Source organism: Pinus tabuliformis, chromosome 3_2, assembly GCF_031772625.1.
Source record: "Pinus tabuliformis cultivar Carrire ecotype Pingquan chromosome 3_2, CPIR1, whole genome shotgun sequence".
Taxonomy (NCBI): Eukaryota; Viridiplantae; Streptophyta; class Pinopsida; order Pinales; family Pinaceae; genus Pinus; species Pinus tabuliformis.
In genome coordinates this window covers 470,090,836-470,108,606 of record NC_142302.1, presented here as the reverse complement: position 1 = coordinate 470,108,606, position 17,771 = coordinate 470,090,836, and the positions used below count along the sequence as shown (strand labels likewise).

At 39.1% G+C, this 17,771-nt stretch overlaps 2 protein-coding genes across 2 annotated transcripts; both read left to right on the top strand.

Annotated features, from left to right (window-relative positions):
- Nucleotides 1-9,112: 9,112 nt before the first annotated feature.
- LOC149181325 (uncharacterized) lies at nucleotides 9,113-9,829 on the top strand. Its single transcript, XM_089414151.1, has one exon. It carries the CDS (start codon nucleotides 9,113-9,115, stop codon nucleotides 9,827-9,829), a length of 717 nt encoding a protein of 238 aa, XP_089270277.1.
- A 6,309-nt stretch (nucleotides 9,830-16,138) lies between these two features.
- LOC149181324 (uncharacterized) lies at nucleotides 16,139-17,115 on the top strand. The gene is made up of 2 exons (XM_089418305.1): nucleotides 16,139-16,541; nucleotides 16,851-17,115. The coding sequence occupies exons 1-2, from the start codon at nucleotides 16,373-16,375 to the stop codon at nucleotides 17,087-17,089; spliced, it is 408 nt and encodes a 135-aa protein (XP_089274431.1). The 5' UTR covers nucleotides 16,139-16,372; the 3' UTR covers nucleotides 17,090-17,115.
- Nucleotides 17,116-17,771: the final 656 nt, after the last annotated feature.

Here is a 17,771-nt window from a genome sequence, read left to right as displayed (position 1 = left end):
AGATAAAATACCTTGGCCTCCCCATCACAAATGGCTCCAACAAGAGGTCGCTGTGGTCCGAAATCATCAACAAAATTAAAACAAAAATTACAGTCTGGGGAGGATATTGGCTCACAAAAGGAGGCAAGGTCATCCTGATTAAGACTATGTTATCTACGCTCCCGATTTATCAAGCAACCTTCCTCCTCACCCCTAAAAGTGTTACGGACCAAATCTCCAAAATCCTTCGTGACTTCCTCTAGCAAGGGGGGAAAGGAAATCAAAACAAATTTCACTTAGTGAAATGGGATGTGGTCAAGCATCCAACTACTGAGGGAGGACTACAAATCCGTGATCCGGCATTAGTCAACCTGGCATTGGGACGCAAAATTATGTGGAAGTTATTCAAAGATCCCAAGCACCCTGTCTGCGATACGTTGAAATCAAAATACGGCCACAAGATGCTGCTCAGAAGTCTACAGGCAGCTCAAACAAACAACAGCACTCAGGTCTGGAAATTATGCAGTAAAAGTTTGAATTTCTTCATAGGTAAGGCGTACAGGATCCCAGGGAAAGGCAAACATACAAATCTGTGGCATGATATAATAATGGATCGAGATCCCCTCGCGGAAATTGATGAAATCGCAGAGCTAAAAAACTGGTTGGAACGTGCAGGGATAAACACCGTTTATGATCTGTCCAATTGGGATTGTCATGACAACTGGCAAGGCTGAGACCTTTTTGGAGTTCCAGATCGGCTAAACCAGCAGAAGCGCGCCCTTGAAGAACTGCTGGAAGAAGCGGCCCTAGTGAACAGAAAAATGAAGGATAGTAGGGGATGGGGGCAATCTGGAAGCTACAAATAGCAGCAGCTTATAACGCCCTCTAGCCAAACAGGAATTGCAGTAAACCACCAGATTTTTGGAAGAAAGTCTGGGAACCGCTTGCTCTTCCTAAAGTAAACTTCTTCTTTTGGACACTGGTCCACAACAAGCTGTTAACAGGAGACAATCTGATGAAAAAAAGCATAGCTGGGCCGCATAGATGTGAGCTGTGTAGAAGCAGCTTAGAAACTGCCAAGCACCTCTTCATGGAATGCAAGTTTGCCAAAGAAGTATGGGGACTCATACTACACGAGCTACAAATCACAGTCCCCCCTTTTAACTCTGTTGCTGATCTATTTGACTCATGGAATCAATGCTATCCCAACAAAATCCCCAGCAAATCTTTTTGGAGAAAAGTCTGGAACGCTATCCCCAAATTTGTATGCTGGCAGATCTGGCTGACCCGGAATGACCTGATATTCAATGAAAAGTTGCAAGCTCCTTTCTCGACAGCGGTAAAGGCCAAATCCCTCCTCCTTGAAGCAGCCCAACAACAATATTTTTCAGATGACTCTTTGCTTCTACCTGAAGAAGAGAGGTGGTTGGGCCCCCTCTCCCCCTACCCTCGGAAGCAGTTATCAGCCCCTCATGCAGTGAATCTGGAATGGCGCAAAAGAGATTCCAAAGCCACCATTCAAGAATGGTGGCGAAAACAAAAAATAACCACGATTTTCTTCGATGGAGCCTCCAAAGGCAATCCTGGGACAGCAGGAGCTGGAGGGGTCATTTATGCCTCGGACGGATCAAGAAGGGACAACTTTTGCTGGGGCATCGGGCAGAAAACCAACAATCAAGCAGAGATCCAAGGCCTCCTCAAAGCTTGTCAAATAGCCAGAGACAGGGGAGACAAAGAATTCCAAGCTTTTGGAGACTCAGAGATCTTAATAAAAAATTTAAATACGGGCAAATTGTTCAACAATGCAAGTCTCAACAAAACTCTGAACATATTAAAGAGATTCTTGCTCGACTTCGACTCCTACAAATTCCTCCATATCCTCGGAAGCTTGAACAGTGAAGCAGATCTGATGGCGAACAAAGGCTGCACTCTTGGGAAAGGACAACTCCTCATAAATGATGAAAGCTCATTCTATCCCTGTAATCCATGAGGAACATGCATATTGTAATAGCACAAGAAATAGAAACAGAAGCAATGTAATGATGGCTGCCATGGCGTAAGTCCAATCTTTTCTCCAAATAAATAAATCATACCCGTTTCAGTTAAAAAAAATTAATCATGTGGGTTTATCAATCCTTTGGGTTTAAAATATTAATTCCTAGGCTTTATTAACCCCTTGTGTTTTTAATATTGATCTCTTGGGTTTGTTGATCCATTAAGTTTATAATATTTATCCCTTAGGTTTATAATATTTATCCCTTGGGTTTACTAATTCCTTGGGTTTAAAATGTTAAACTGTTGGGTTTATAATTTAATCCCTTGGGTATATAATATTAATAATCCATTCGGTTTATTAATCCCTTGAGTTTACAATATTAATTCCTGGGGTTTATTAATCGCTTGGGTTTTTAATATTGATCCCTTGGGTTTATAATATGTATCCCTTATGTATATGTATCCCTTAAGTTTATAATATTTATCTCTTAGGTTTACTAATTCCTCGAGTTTATAATATTAAACCCTTGGGTTTATTAGTCCCTTGGGTTTATAATATTAATAATTCATTGGGTTTATAATTTAATCCTTGAGTTTATAATATTAATAATCCCTTGGGTTTATTAATCCCTTGAGTTTAAAATGTTAATTCTTAGGTTTTATTGATCCCTTGGATTTGTTGATCCCTTAGATTTATAATATTTATCCCTTAGATATATTTATTCCTTAGGTTTATAATATTTATCCCTCGGGTTTACTAATTCCTTGGGCTTATAATATTAAAACCTGAGGTTTAGTAGTTCCTTGGGTTTGTAATATTAATAATTCCTTGGGTTTATAATATTAATAATCCCTTGAGTTTAAAATATCAATCCATAGGGTTTATTAATCCCTTGGGTTTTTAATATTGATCCCTTGGATTTATTGATCCCTTATGTTTATATTAATAATCCTATGGGTTTATTAATCCCTTGGGTTTAAAATGTTAATTCCTACGGTTTATTAAGCTGATGTGTTTTCAATATTGATTCGTTTGGTTTGTCAATCCTTTATGTTTATAATATTTATCCTTTGGGTTTATTAATTTATTGGGTTTATAATATTAAACTTTTGGGTTTATTAGTTAGTTCGATTTATAATATTACTAATCACGTGTGTTTATTAATCCCTTGGGTTTAATTAATTCCTAGGGTTTATTAATCCTTCTTTTTTTAATATTGATCCCTTGGGTTTGTTGATCTCTTGGATTTATAATTTTAGTCTCTTGCGTTTAATTCCTTGTTAAACCCTTGATTTTATCGGTGCCTTGGATTTATAATATTATTAATTCGTTAAATTTATAATTTAATCCCTAGGTCCCCGATCGAGGTGTGTATTGGATCCTCGGTGCATTCACCCTAATTAAATGTTGGGTACCTCGAAGGACAAACCCACCACCTTCCAAATGCGTGGCAAGGTTGGCAAGGTCACCTCATGCATGAGGGGAGATAATAACGTCATGGGTGGCGGTAGGGGGAGCCATTCAAGGCGTAGACATCTGTTATTTTTCATGCAGTGGTTTGGAGGTGAGTCATTGGTCCTAGCTCAAATGGAATTAGCAGACAGTGTTAGTTGTTGTGGAGAAAGACCGATGTTGGTGTGCCTTCAACCTTCCTTAGCGCTAGTTATTTGGTATGTAGTCTGCTACCTTTCCTTTTTCTCCATGAAGAGAGTCTCTTGGGTAAAATAATTGGGTGAACCTGGTCCGAAGTCATGGGGATTAGAGGGTCTGCATCATGTCTTGACAATGCATGCATCTTTCTGGTGGATAAATTATGGTAATTGGGTTGGTCATGCTCATGTTTCTGTTATGTTTTGCATCTGGTTGTCCCGAAGTGGATTAATTCGGGGCCTCCTCGAGGTAATAGACCTCATGGCTCCATATCTGTCTAGGGTAGATTTTGTTGGCTCTGGGGTAGTCTGGTGAAGTCTCGGGCCTATGGTTGCCGGAATTTTGATTTGAGTCGGGACAGGTTGGTGCTGGGTAAACTGGTGTGGGGGGTCTATGCAGCTACTGAGACACCTTGGTTGCCCAGTGGGAGAAAATTTTTGGGCCCTTTCCCTGTGAGTTGGTTTGTGTTGAGTCTACCCCTTAAAAATGAAGGTCATAGTGGTTGTCCGACTCTCAAGGTTTTCATCGAAAGGTTGGTGTCTAATTACTAGCCTCGATGTAAGGTGATGGAACCCATCCCTATTTCGGGGAACTGTTAAAAAAATTTGCGAAGAAAGGAAGGCTGCTAAGACCCATTTGTCTAATCAATTTAATGTCTTAAATTGCTCTACATAAATTATCAATCCGGGTATCGTAAACTGATGAGGTGTGGTGCACCATATGTGCTTAGTTAATCTTTCTCTTACTTCGTTTTTTTATAGTTTATGTTGTTTTTGGGGTTTTGTTCTTGTTGGTTTTCTAAAGTGTTTAATGCAAATGGAAATCCTATTCTAAGGTCTTAAGAATACTTTTAAAGGACAAGTATGGATAAAGATTTCAAGACAAGGCCTATGTCCCTAATGGTAACTTCCAAAACTTAGCACTTCAAAAGAACTTAAAACATGTTATTGATGGAGTTAGTATTTAAACAAAAGTGTAAATATACAACTAGTTCAATCAAAATAAAATGCAATAACCAAACAATGAGCTAATGACTATGAGACCCAGTATCCTTGCTACTTCAGCAAAAGGACAAGATGATTCTATCATGTCATTAGTTCATTAAAAGGCTATGTGCATCACTAATCTACAATCAACTTGAAAGCAATTTATGTACAGCTAATATACATGAGAAAAATGTAAAACAACAGTAATCAAAACAACTTTGTTATGTACAGCTAATATACATGAGAAAAATGTAAAACAACAGTAATCAAAAAACTTTGTTATGTACAGCTAATATACATGAGAAAAATAAAATGCAAAATTAAATGACAACTATACAAGGCAGGGGCCCTCTACCACCTATGAAATCAAAGCAAAATTAAACACACTTGCATGAATTAAAATTGCATGAATGAAAAATCTAATCTACCTTACATTCTACAAAGCAATATTTACAAAATGAAATCTACTCTACCTTACATTCTACAAAGCAATATTTACAAAATGAAATCTACTCTACCTTACATCCTAATATGCTCCATGATATCTACTTCACATCTCCTTCCATGTTGAGAACATCAAAGCTTTATTCAATTTCTTCAAAAGTACAAAGTACAACAAAGTTCTCCAAAGCTTTCAAAAGCCATTAAGGAAGAACTACAAACTTAAGAACTAGGAACTAAAAGACTAACAAATGAAGGAGAGAGATCTCCTATTTATACAAAAAGATGAGAGCCATCTCATTAATGATAGTCCATGAATCTCTCCCTCTACCTCTAGAGTCCTAATCAAAATAGGAACTGATAAGACACATGTCTTCTTAGAGTTACAATACAATTAGGAGATGTGACACATATCCTCATGATCCCATGATTCTTTCCAACCAAATTCGAATTTGGCCTTAGAGTGCCACATAAGGGTCTTCTAGAAGTCTCCTTTCAACCTACACATGTCAACAACCTCAACCCATTTGTTAGGTATAAGCATATGTACATTATTTTCTAATGTTTAACCACAAATTCACTTAAAAGTCTTAGAAATAATAAAGATTGAAAAAACATAAAGGTGGCCCAATGATAATGAAAGTGGGATGAATGTGGTGACATAGTAGTGAAATGGAGGTGAAATGGAGGTGATATAATGGACATAATAGTGAAAGTGTAATGCAAATGAATGACATTTTCAAGACTCAACACCATGTTATGGTTTTATGGGTGTCTGTTGGTCTCTGGACATGTGAGCAGGTTGGTAACAGGACCCGAAAACTGGGCTGCTGTGGGTTTTGCGTACCACCTGCGAGTACTCAGTCATACATATCTTCAGGCTGCAAAAAGGAAACCATGGTTCATACGGGGGCTTGAACTCGAAGCCCTGCCCCACGAGGCCGTGATAAGAAAAACAAAGGAAAACAGGAAGTGGGCCAATCCAGTTCATCTGGAGGCAAACCTAGAGGTATAAAGCCTATTGTGAGCATCGCTAATTGCGTTGCGGAAGCCTACCATGAAAGCACAACTAAGGAAATACGGGAAATGATTGAGGAATGGGAGGCGAATCTGAACCACCAGGAAGGTTCAATGGAAATTGATGTTGAGGATTGGCGGCTCTTGGTGTCCGATCCTGGGCATACAGGAGGACGAGTAACCCAGTTTAAACACACCCTATTTGTTTAATAGTCTATGAAAGGGATTTTGGGCAAGGCCCTGGAACATATAGCTATGAGCATGGCCACCGTAGTGCAGGCTTTCCTGAACTACAAGAAAGACTTCCAGAAACTCCAGTTCCAAATGCAGAAGCAGGATGGGCACCTCCGGCGCATAGAAAACCACCTACCTTGCATCCTTTCTCCGACAGAACTCCCGAGGTCTACTGCAAAAGACCCGGCACCGGTGGAATCTGCTTCAGCTGAGGAAGTAGATTAGTTATTATGATGTCTCTTTCTGAAGTTTTTGATGTTGTTTACAAGTATGCGGATAGCTTTTACTTTTCAATGTATAGACAGTTATGCCATTAGGCAAGTAGATGGTAGGATAAGCATAGACATACAGTCATATATTGCATGGTTAGAAAGACTTAAGACTTATCATTTTTGGATGGCATACCATGTTGTTAGGTGGCCAACAGACTTGGTTTCCCACAAGGCAAGTTGAGGCCACCTAACTATCTTTAAAACTGGTTGTAACTTGTTGTTAAATTAATAGAAAAAAGAGGTACTACCAAGCTTAACAAAAAATAATAATTTAATCCCTGGGGTTTATTAATCGTTTGGGCTTAAAATATTAATTCATGGAGTTTATTAATCTTTTTGGTTTATAATATTAATTTGTTGGATTTTTTTGATCCTTTAGGTTTATATTATTAATAATCTCTTAAATTGTTATTTGTAAGTAATTGTTTAATATTTTTTTAGTTTAATATATAATCTATATATCGCTGATATTTTTAATATACTTTAAATAAATATATAAAAGATATTAACAAGTATATTAATAAATATATAATAATTATTCATAATGATAAATCAGATTGAGATTGAGGGGAGGATGGAACAAGTGGGCACCACAGTTCTTCACAAGGGTTTTGGATAACCCTAGTCTATTACTGCAGGGAGCTGGATAACCGCAGGCCATTAGTGCAGCTTGCTACCATTATAGCCCGTGTACCCATAGCCGACGGTTACTGCTACCTTTTCCGTTTCCTGGCCATCTGTCGTTTTCGGGATGTCTTCCTCTGCAGGTATATTGGGAGAAGCAATGGAATCAGAGGAGGTTGATTACACCGAAGACCCCCATCCCGATCGCATTATTTTTGGAGGCCCTTATTTCGCATTTTCGAAAGCCGGACCTAGTCACCCGTCGGATCTTTTTCCGCCTAACACCTCTCCAGTGGTTGCCTTGCCGAAGCACCAGTCGGCATTGCCTTCAGTCGGGCACACCTCTCTGTTATCATCGGCTCTGGATACTCCTCCACTGTCCCCTGGCACCCTCCACATCCTATCTTCTATCGAGCCTCTGTCGCCTCCCTTCAATCCAAATCCACCCAGGACTACCTTCCTCGCCAGAACATCTGCAGATCCCCCCCCCTGGTGGCCCCTAACCCATCTAGTACTCTCCATTCGCCATCAGGATGTTTTGAGACTCCGGCGGTTAGGGTTAGATCTGTTAAACCCACTCCTCCAGCTGGCTCCCCGGATCCACTAGCAGACCACCCATCTGCACCTCGTTCGCAGAAAAGAAAATCAAAGTGCGTGAAATCAACGTCAAAGGATATCTCGATCCGGTTTGGTGAGACCTCTACCATTGGGGAAGCAGTTATCATGGCTCGCACTATTCTGGTTGGACATGTTGGTGGAAGGGTGTATTCGGCCACTCGACTCACGCTATGGGTCAAGGAAATCTAGGGAGGCGTACTCCATGAATTACCAGAGATACAAGTTTTACCTAGAGGCTGGTTTGCTCTTCATTTTGCAAAAGAGACCTACACAGAATTGGTGCTCGGCAGATACTGGCACATTGAGATGGCACCGGTCCTACTAAAGAGATGGAGCCCTCTTTTTGATCCCGAGAGAGAACAAATTGGGGCTGGTCCATTGTGGGTTCGCCTGCCAGGTCTCCCTCTACAGTACTGGTGTGAGGAGGTATTCATCCGTATAGGGAATGCTTTGGGGACATATCTTGATCATGACAGAACTTTCGTGGAATCAAGGAACAGAACCCTTGCCCGCATCCTAGTTCATTTGGATACCCGCGAGGGGCTGGAGGAGAAAATCACACTGCATTGGGGAAACTACACCAGGGTTCAGATTCTGGATTACGAGGGGGTTCCTTTTCGATGTCGCCGATGCCACAAGGTTGGGCACTTATACAAGGATTGCCCCCTCAATAAGAAGGCAGAGGATACACCCAAAGCAACTGCTGTACCCACCAAGACAGTCTCGCCGGCTAATCAGCGCTCTCCTGCACCTGGTCCTTCGCCCTCGGCCAATATATCTCAACAGGCAGCAGTTGCGGCTCTCGGATCTCTCTCGCCGCCAGTCACCAGATCACGGGCGACTGCAGAAGCCACCAATGCTTCGGGTACATCTCTGTCTCCTCATTTCTCTTGTATTACTCTTTGTTCCTCCATGCATGTACCGTCTATATATGTTGCACAGTGCACTTTGTCATCCTCTCCTGTCATTGCTCCATCCACCCCCTCTCTGCATTCCCTATCCTCGCCCTCCTCTTCTCCATCTTCATCTTGGGGGTCAAAGTCTCATCGCTATAACCTTCGTCCTCGCATTATAACCAGGGTTTCCCCTTTGCATTTTGCTGGCTTGGGTCTTGCCATTCTTGGAACTACCCCCTTGACATCTCGGGGGAGAAAATCTGATCTATCTAAGGCTATCTGACATGCTAGAGCTGAAGTCGCCTCTGGCCACCAATCTACAATTGACGGGGTTCCTAGAGCAGTGAACACCCTTGCCAGCATTCCCTCATGAAATGCCTTTCCTTTAACTGCAGGGGCATGGCTAGTGCCTCAAAGAAACTAGCCCTGCGTAGACTTTTTGAGATTATTCCTATCGACATCATTCTACTTCAAGAGACCCTTGGCCCGGCTGATCTCATCTCCAATTCCTTAACCTCTATGTGCCCGGGGTGGATTTTTTCGGCCATAGACTCTACTGGGCGATCCGGAGGTCTTGCTATTGGGTACAACCCCAAAACCATCAGAGTACAAGCTTCCTGGGGAGGTCGGGGGTATATGGGTATAGACCTATTTTCAGCAGATCTTGGGACCAGCCTTAGGGTTATAAACATCTATGGTCCTTGTCAACAAAGGGAGCAGTTTTGGCAACAGCTGCTTGGTCTCTCTATTTTATCTGAGGAGAACATCATCATTGGAGGAGATCTCAATTTTTCTCTGGGTTATGGTGAATCTTGGGGATCTATGGCTCAGGTGGACTCGATCATAGGATATATGACTGATTTACTGGAAAGACACAATCTGATTGATGTTCCTATGAACAAACCTCTCCCCACATGGCGGAACAGAAGGGTGGGCGAGGCTGCCCTTGCACGCAGACTTGATAGATTTATCATGAAAGGATCCCTTATACAGCAGCTGCATCACTACAAACAATGGGTTGGAGCTGGAGGCATATCGGACCACTCCCCTGTATACCTGGAGATCTGGGGACCTATTCAAAAACCAAAAGCCCCCTTCAAATTTAATCACGTATAGCTACAGGACCCATCTTATATTTGGATGGTCTTGGTTTTTGGGGTTGTGAATCCGATTGACAGATCAGACACTCTAGCAAAGGGATTTTGCTCAAATCTATCCCAGCTAAAGCACCTATCCATCAACTGGGCCAAAGAGAAGCATCAGAGGGAAACTTCGGCTCTTTTTCACATTGAATCAGAGCTCAGCTCCCTACTGGATGAAAGAGGTTTGGGGTTTGTCACTGTTGAAGATAAATCTCACCTAGTGGAGCTTGAAAGATAGAAGTCACAGATATTAAAAGACAGGGAGGAATCTATATGTCTTTGTAGCAGAGCTATATGGTTAAAGGCAGGGGATGACAACACTCGGTTTTTTCACAATTTTACACAGGGCATGAAAGTCACTAATACTATATGGAGCATGCTGAACCCTGAAGGAGGTGTGACTGATATATTTAACAAGCTCTCTCACCTAGGATCAACACACTTCAGGAATCTTTATAAAATCCCTCTAGGCTCGACTCTTGCTGACATTATAAATATTGTTGGTCACTTTCCCAGGTTTGTAAATGGAGAAGAAGCAGAGGCTCTTTTTTATCCTGTGACACCTAGGGAGCTTGAGGGAACTTTGAAATGGTTCAAAAAGGATAAAAGCCCAGGTCCGGATGGCTAGACCATCGAATTCTACCTTGCCTTCTATGAGCTGCTCAGCCATGATCTGCTAAGGGTAGTGGAGGAATGTCATGTTTCTGGATCTATGTATAATGCCATCAACTCGACATTTATAGCCCTCATACCTAAGTCGGACTCCCCATCCTCATACGATGATTACAGACCCATCTCACTCTGTAATTGTCTCTATAAGATCATCTCCAAGATCATTGCTAATCGTCTTCGCCCTATCCTGTCCCGACATATTGCTCCTCAACAATTTGCTTTTCTTGAACATCGACAGATCCATGAAGCTATTGGCTCGGCCCAGGAGGCCATCCACTCCATCTGGACCAGGCACCAAAAGTCCATTACCCTAAAGATTGATCTGGCAAAGGCTTTTGATCGTGTCAGTTGGCTATATATTAAGATGCTCCTTATCCATTTGGGTTTCCCCCTCAATTTCATCACATGGATCATGGCCTGTATAACCACCCCAACCTTCAGTGTGCTTATCAACGGGTCTACATCTCATTTTTTCCATTCTGAAAGAGGTCTCAGACAAGGCTGCCCCCTGTCTCCTCTTCTATTCTTGATAGTCATGGATGGTCTCAGCCGGTTGATCGCATCAGCTAAGAGGGATGGTGATCTTGGGGGACTCAAGATATCAGATGACTGTTACCTCACCCACCTCCTGTTTGTGGATGATGTCATTATCTTTCTTGATGGCAGTATCAGGGATTCCCGCTCCTTCTCAAAGATCCTATCCCTCTTCTCTTCTGCCACTGGAATGTTAGCTAATCACTCAAAATCTTCCATCATATTCACCCATACTTCCATTCATGAGTCCCAATACGCGCACCGTCTGTTCCCTTATGGCATCAATCCTCTAGATCGGGGGCTAAAATATCTGGGATTCTGGATCAAGCCTGTCAGTCAGAAGATTGCTGATTGGACTTGGCTCGTCTCAAAACTGGAGAAGAGGCTAAACATTTGGAGTCACCGATACTTATCAAGAGCCGGTAGACTTGTACTGATAAAATCGGTCCTTGAGGCCACCCCTGTCTATTGGATGGCACTCGCTTGGATACCAAGAAACATCTTGGCCAGACTTCACCAAATCTGCAACAGATTTTTATGGAATGGGAACCAAGACAAGAGGATTTTTGCTTGGGTGGCCTGGAATAGGATAGCTTTGCCCAAGAAATGGGGAGGCTGGGGCTTAAAATACCTGCCTCTATTCGCACAAGCACTTGCTGCTAAAATGGGGTGGACTTTGCTCACGGGACAAAATCTTTGGACCAGCATCTCATATCACAAATACATTTGGCCTATGAATATCATGGAATGGATTCGACTCCCAAGCTGGCCCAAATCCGAAATCTCATCTGTCTGGAAGGCACTTCTTCATTCATTGCCTCTCATCAGGGACAATCTGATTTGGAGAATAAATAATGGTCAGTCGGCTCGTATTGGAATTGATCCTTGGATTGGGAGCGGTGGAAGACATCGTTTAACCAGGAATCTCATTCAGCATATACACTCCCAAGAGATTAAGGTCATAGCCAACATTGCGGATCCTCTCAATACCACCATACTTACTCAACAATGGAAATCCGCACAACAAATCAATCTACCACAATGCTGGCACCATGAATGGAATGAATATATTACAGCTCTCCACGAATCACACATTAGGATAAAAGAGGGACCGGACGAACTCTTTTGGCACCAATCAGATAGCGGTATGTATACTCCAAAATTAGGGTATCAAGTGTTGATATCACACAAAGTACCAGACTTGATAACTTTCTGGTGGAAGGCTATTTGGAATCTCATAGCGCCACCTCGGACCAAGTTATTCTTCTGGAGTATATTAAAAGACAAAGTCCCCACAGGGGAAAATCTCATGCACCGTGCCATCCACGGGCCTACCTGGTGTACACTGTGTAAAAACGTTGCTGAATCGACACAACACCTCTTTTTGAAGTGTACTACCCTGACGGATCTGTGGCAAAACATATCAAATGCTATACAATTCACGGGCACCTGGGAGGGTGACGATTTGAACAGGACTTGGGAAATTTGGTATTAAAGGCACAAGGGATCCAAATTATAGAGCCTCCCTCTTATTATCAGCTGGCAACTTTGGTTGGCACGGAACCGAAACATTTTTTATGACAAACCGATAAGCTGGCCGCACACATGTGCACAGATTATATCGGCTTACAATGATATGCCTGAACCACCCAAACCTCATGCCCGAAGGCCCCATGACCCTCCACACATAGATAAAAATACCCCATGGGCATTTTTTGATGGCGCAACCCAATAGTAGGGATGCAGAGGCGGTTTTATCCTCTACATGAGCGACCAACACTACTATAAAGTCCGAATGGGTTTGGAGATTGGCTCAGACAACTTTGCCGAACTCATAACACTTCGTCACCTCATGCATTTCTCATTGGATCATAACTGCATGAACATTCATATTTACAACGATTCGAAGATCATCATAGACTGGTTCAATACTACAATTGCTTGCCACACTCACACACTCAGCAGTATATTGGATGAAATAAATATTATGAAGGCACATTTTAATGAAATCACTTGTAATCATATTTACAGGGAACACAACAGCAGTGCCGACGCACTATCCAAGGCGGCCACGACACTACCCCGAGGAGAGTGGTTGATCCAGGAACAGCGAGGGTCAAATGCTTTCCAATATTATCATCGGCCATACATAGACCCTCATTACCACAGGGCGGATAGCCCATGAACTGAATATCTGATATAAATTTTGAAGTTATTGTACAGTTTTTTGATTACATTTTGGACGGAAAGTATATAAAAGGGCCCTGCGTGGCAATATGTATATAAAACAAAAGGACTTTAAATGAACATCCTGTGTGATGTTCCTGGCAATTATGCTGATATTTCTGATATCTATTTTGCTGAGCCCTCAGGCTGACAGACACTAGCATATGCATCTCGGTGCATCTACAATATGTAATTTTTCAAAGTATAATGAAAGATTACGATTTTTCCAGGGGAAAATAATAATTATTCATAATATTGGTGAGAGATAAATATGTATTATAAATAATAACAAAATAAAATATCTGAGTTATGTTATAATTTGATTTATAACTATTTATATATTAACAAAAATTTATAATATATTATTATTATTATTGTCAAGCCCTACTAGCACAACTAGTTGAGGATGGGCCTTGTAAGCAAGGCTACCCAGGATCAAACCTCGCAGGGGGTGGTTGTGCCTTGTGCTAGGGGGAGAAGACATGCTAAAAAAATCCAGTCAGCTAAGGGTTGGTGTGGCCCAAGCTAGGTGCGATCCCCAGGTGACTTTGACGACTTAGATGCCCCTAGGTGGCAGCTCCTCAAGCCACAGGTCAAGCATGGAGGATCACAGACAACTTCACAAACAAAAACAAAAAATAGTATAATATATTTTAGTTTAATATATAGTATTTATATAGTTAATAGTATTAATGTATTCCAAGTAAATATATAAAATATATTGACAATTATGTTCATAAATATATAATAATTATTGAAGATAATATAATGGTGACAATAAATATATATTACTAATAATAATTAAATGTTATTATTATGTTATATATGAATTATATTATAATTTTAAATAAAGCTATTAATATATTAGCAAAATTTTATGTAATAACTAATATTACACTTCCTCTTAGAGTGTCTGGCTCTTGCCCACATCCGCTCTGAATTCCCTATCATCAGTCACACCTCCAATCTCTTGACTTATTAAGCCAACCCGACTATAGCGATATTGGAACATTTCTCTGCTCCTTGATCACACAAACAAGATTTTGAATCGTTATTGGAACGTTCCTCTGCTCCTTGATCACACAAACAAGATTTTGAAGAATGACAATTAGACTCTCTTTTCTTGAAGTCAGATAGACCACATTGGTCTTAATGGAGGTTAGTCATCATCATCGTTATATTAATATACAAAATAATGTTAATATAATAATTATAGAGAATATTTTTTCGGATTAATCACATCGCAAGGATTGGGTCGATGTTTCGAACCAACTAATGTGGTCTATTATTGTTTATATAGTTATTAATAATAAAAAATAGTTAGTCCTTAATAAAATACACTTACAAGTTATTAATGTGGTGGGTGGTGGATATAGGTGTATATCAACCATATTGGTAAATGTGGTTGTAAATGTATTTCATATATTCCTATTGGCTTATATCAACTAATAAACCCCAATGTGGTTGTAGATGTATTTCATATCGGTGTTATTAATGTGGTTGTGCTGGTAATATGAAATATTCATAAATGCCAATAAACTTATATTTAAGTCTTTGAGGGTGTAGTTCACTTAGTAAAGCATGTTATATTAGATATTATCTAAAATATGATGAACATTTTGGTTAGATTTATTTATTAACCTATATGAATCAACTCCATGTCACATAATTATAGAACTATTTTAATTACCAATTTCTTATTAATAACATTTTTTATAATACATATGTAAAATATATCTCTATTAAAAAGATCAACTCATATTAATATAAAGAAATTAATAAATATATTTAAAATTACAATCATTTAAAAAAAAACGGAAAGAATTAAGTGAAAATTGTCATTTGTGATTTATTCTATTAAAAAACCAAAACAATTAAGTAGGGATTGTGATATGTGAATAGTGATAGATGTAAATAAAAATGATTTTAATGGCTTAAATGTCTAACTCACCAACTACTCAAGTTACTAACTTAACAACCAAAAAAACATTTTGTTATTAAAAATTCACTTAATAATTTAAAAAACCTAACAAGTCTCCTACATTTATTATATTAAAAAACAAAAAAATTGAATAAGGATGGTATTTGTGATTTATTCTATTAAAAAAGCAGTAGAATTAAAAAAGGAAAAAATTAAGTGAGGATTGACCTTTGTGATTTATTCTATTAAAAAAAAAATTAAATGAGGATAGTGATATGTGAATAGTGATAAATGCTGAGATAGAGAATATCTATATATACCAGTATAATTTTATTAATTATAAATATGTGTATATATACATATTGATCACATATCATTGATTGTGACCATTTTTATATACATTCTAATATGATTATTGATAATAATTATAAGCATTAACCCTGTATTCCAGTTTGAACAGAACCTAGATTCTCTCAACGTCACCAGTTAGTGAGTCTTCACATCATATTGATTGGAATATATGCATAGTTCGGTGTCATTTGAGTGTCCTCTCTGCGTCCAATTCCGGAAATTGGAACACTTGATCGACAAGAATATAGGTTTTGATTCCCGTCCATTCAATTGGAGCCAGGGAGCACAGATTCCTTTTTATTATGATTTTAAGGTGATGATGGTGGGCAAGTTTGGTCATGTTTGGACCAGAAAACCACCATTCTTCATTTTAAAGTTTCCGATGTCATGGAGGCAGAATTAAGTAATAAGATGGATGAACTGTCCTTCAACTGGGGACGCCTTTGAGGTGAGGAGTCCATCGTGGATGAACCTGTCTTCGTACTGGGCACGCAATTGAGGTGGGGCGTCTATTTTTAGATTAGCAATGGTGAAATAATGTATTATAAGCACTAAAAAGCGGCAGGGATTCTTGAGATGCAGAGTTGGGTTGAAAGAATTAATCGATCGAGTGTGTTTGTGAGTGTAAGAGCAACTGGGTCGAGAATTCTGCAAAGCTTATTGCTCGGTTGGTTGATCTGAATGTAGAGTAAAGTTAGCCAGATCCAGTGACTTTTTTTTCAGAGGAAGAAATGGCCCCTGGAGCAACTTTCAAGTGTAAATAATGCTGTTCCAGATTAGACCACAAGCCAGATCAAGTGACTTCCCATCATTATGACGTTACTGGACAGGTTGGCACTGGCAGCGGCTTCTTTGCATTCGGATAAAAAATGGAAAGGGTTTCCTCTCATTATGATCATCATACTCGTGGCTCTGTTTGTAGGCCTGCAGTCCGGCTGTGCTATGAGCCTCTTGAAAATAATGATCCCAACGGCTACCACTTGTAGGTGGTCTGAGCTTGTTTTCTGTATTTGCCTTTGCAATGTGCTATCTTTGTGTATTTGCCTTTGCAATGTGCTATCTTTAACCAGATAGTTAACATTTTAGATTCTGAAATATTTTGAAAAAATCTACCATAGAAATAAAAATGCCCCTGATATATTAGAGAGATTGCCGACTCTGAAATATTTTACCTTTTAAATCATATGTTCAAAATATTCTGTAATCGAACTCAAGTTTCTGGAGTTTCTCTTTATTAAATATTTCAGTCTTACAATTTTCTGATTGCGGTGGGTTCATTGCATTAACGCAGTGAATAACGGTTGGATGAGATCGATGATCGGGGAGAATAAAGTAAATCTCGTCAGCGTGCCGACAAAGCAGGAAGAGCGTTATTACTCGCCAACAGCAGTAGGTTTCGGAGAGAGTAAGTGTTGTTATAACGACGTCATTTCTATATCAATGCCCTTTCCATTAATCTCCAACAGCGACAACCTTGGGGAACTTGAATTCTCTACCGATTCTAATGTACTCACTGGAATACAGGTTTGAATTGACGAGCATTCTATTCAATTCATAAAAAATAAAAAATTAACCCAAAAAAAAAAAACTAGTAAAATTAATATTAAAAATATTTAAAAATAAATAAATTCAAATTGTAAAAAAAAAAAAAACCCAAAAAAAATCAAAGTTTTAAAAATATATATATCTTTTCAAAAAAACATTTAAAGTTTAAAAAGAAATATGTATTTTTTATTTTTTTAAATAATTATTTTTTATTAAGCCTACATTTTATGAAAAAAAAAAAAAATAATAATAATAATAATTTTTTTTTATTTAATTTTTTTTTTGTAAGCTGGGGTGGGACTCTCCGATTTACATTTCCATTATGTACCCCACTACGGGGGAAGGGTAGCCCAAGATTTGAACCCAAGACTTCTGGTTCGGTGAGACTTCATTTCCACAGCCCTTGCCACTTGAGCTACCCCATGTGGACAAATACATATTTCTTTTTAAACTTTAAAAGTTTTTTAAATTTGAAAAGATATATATATTTTTAAAATTTTCATATTTTTTTTCTTTTTTTTTTTTTTAATTTGAATTTATTTTTGTTTTTTTAGTTTTTTTTAAATGTTTTTAATATTAATTTTACTAGATTTTTAAATCTATTTTTGGTTAATTTTCTATTTTTTTTAATCTAGTTTGTTTTTAATTTTTTTTTTCTAGTTTTTGT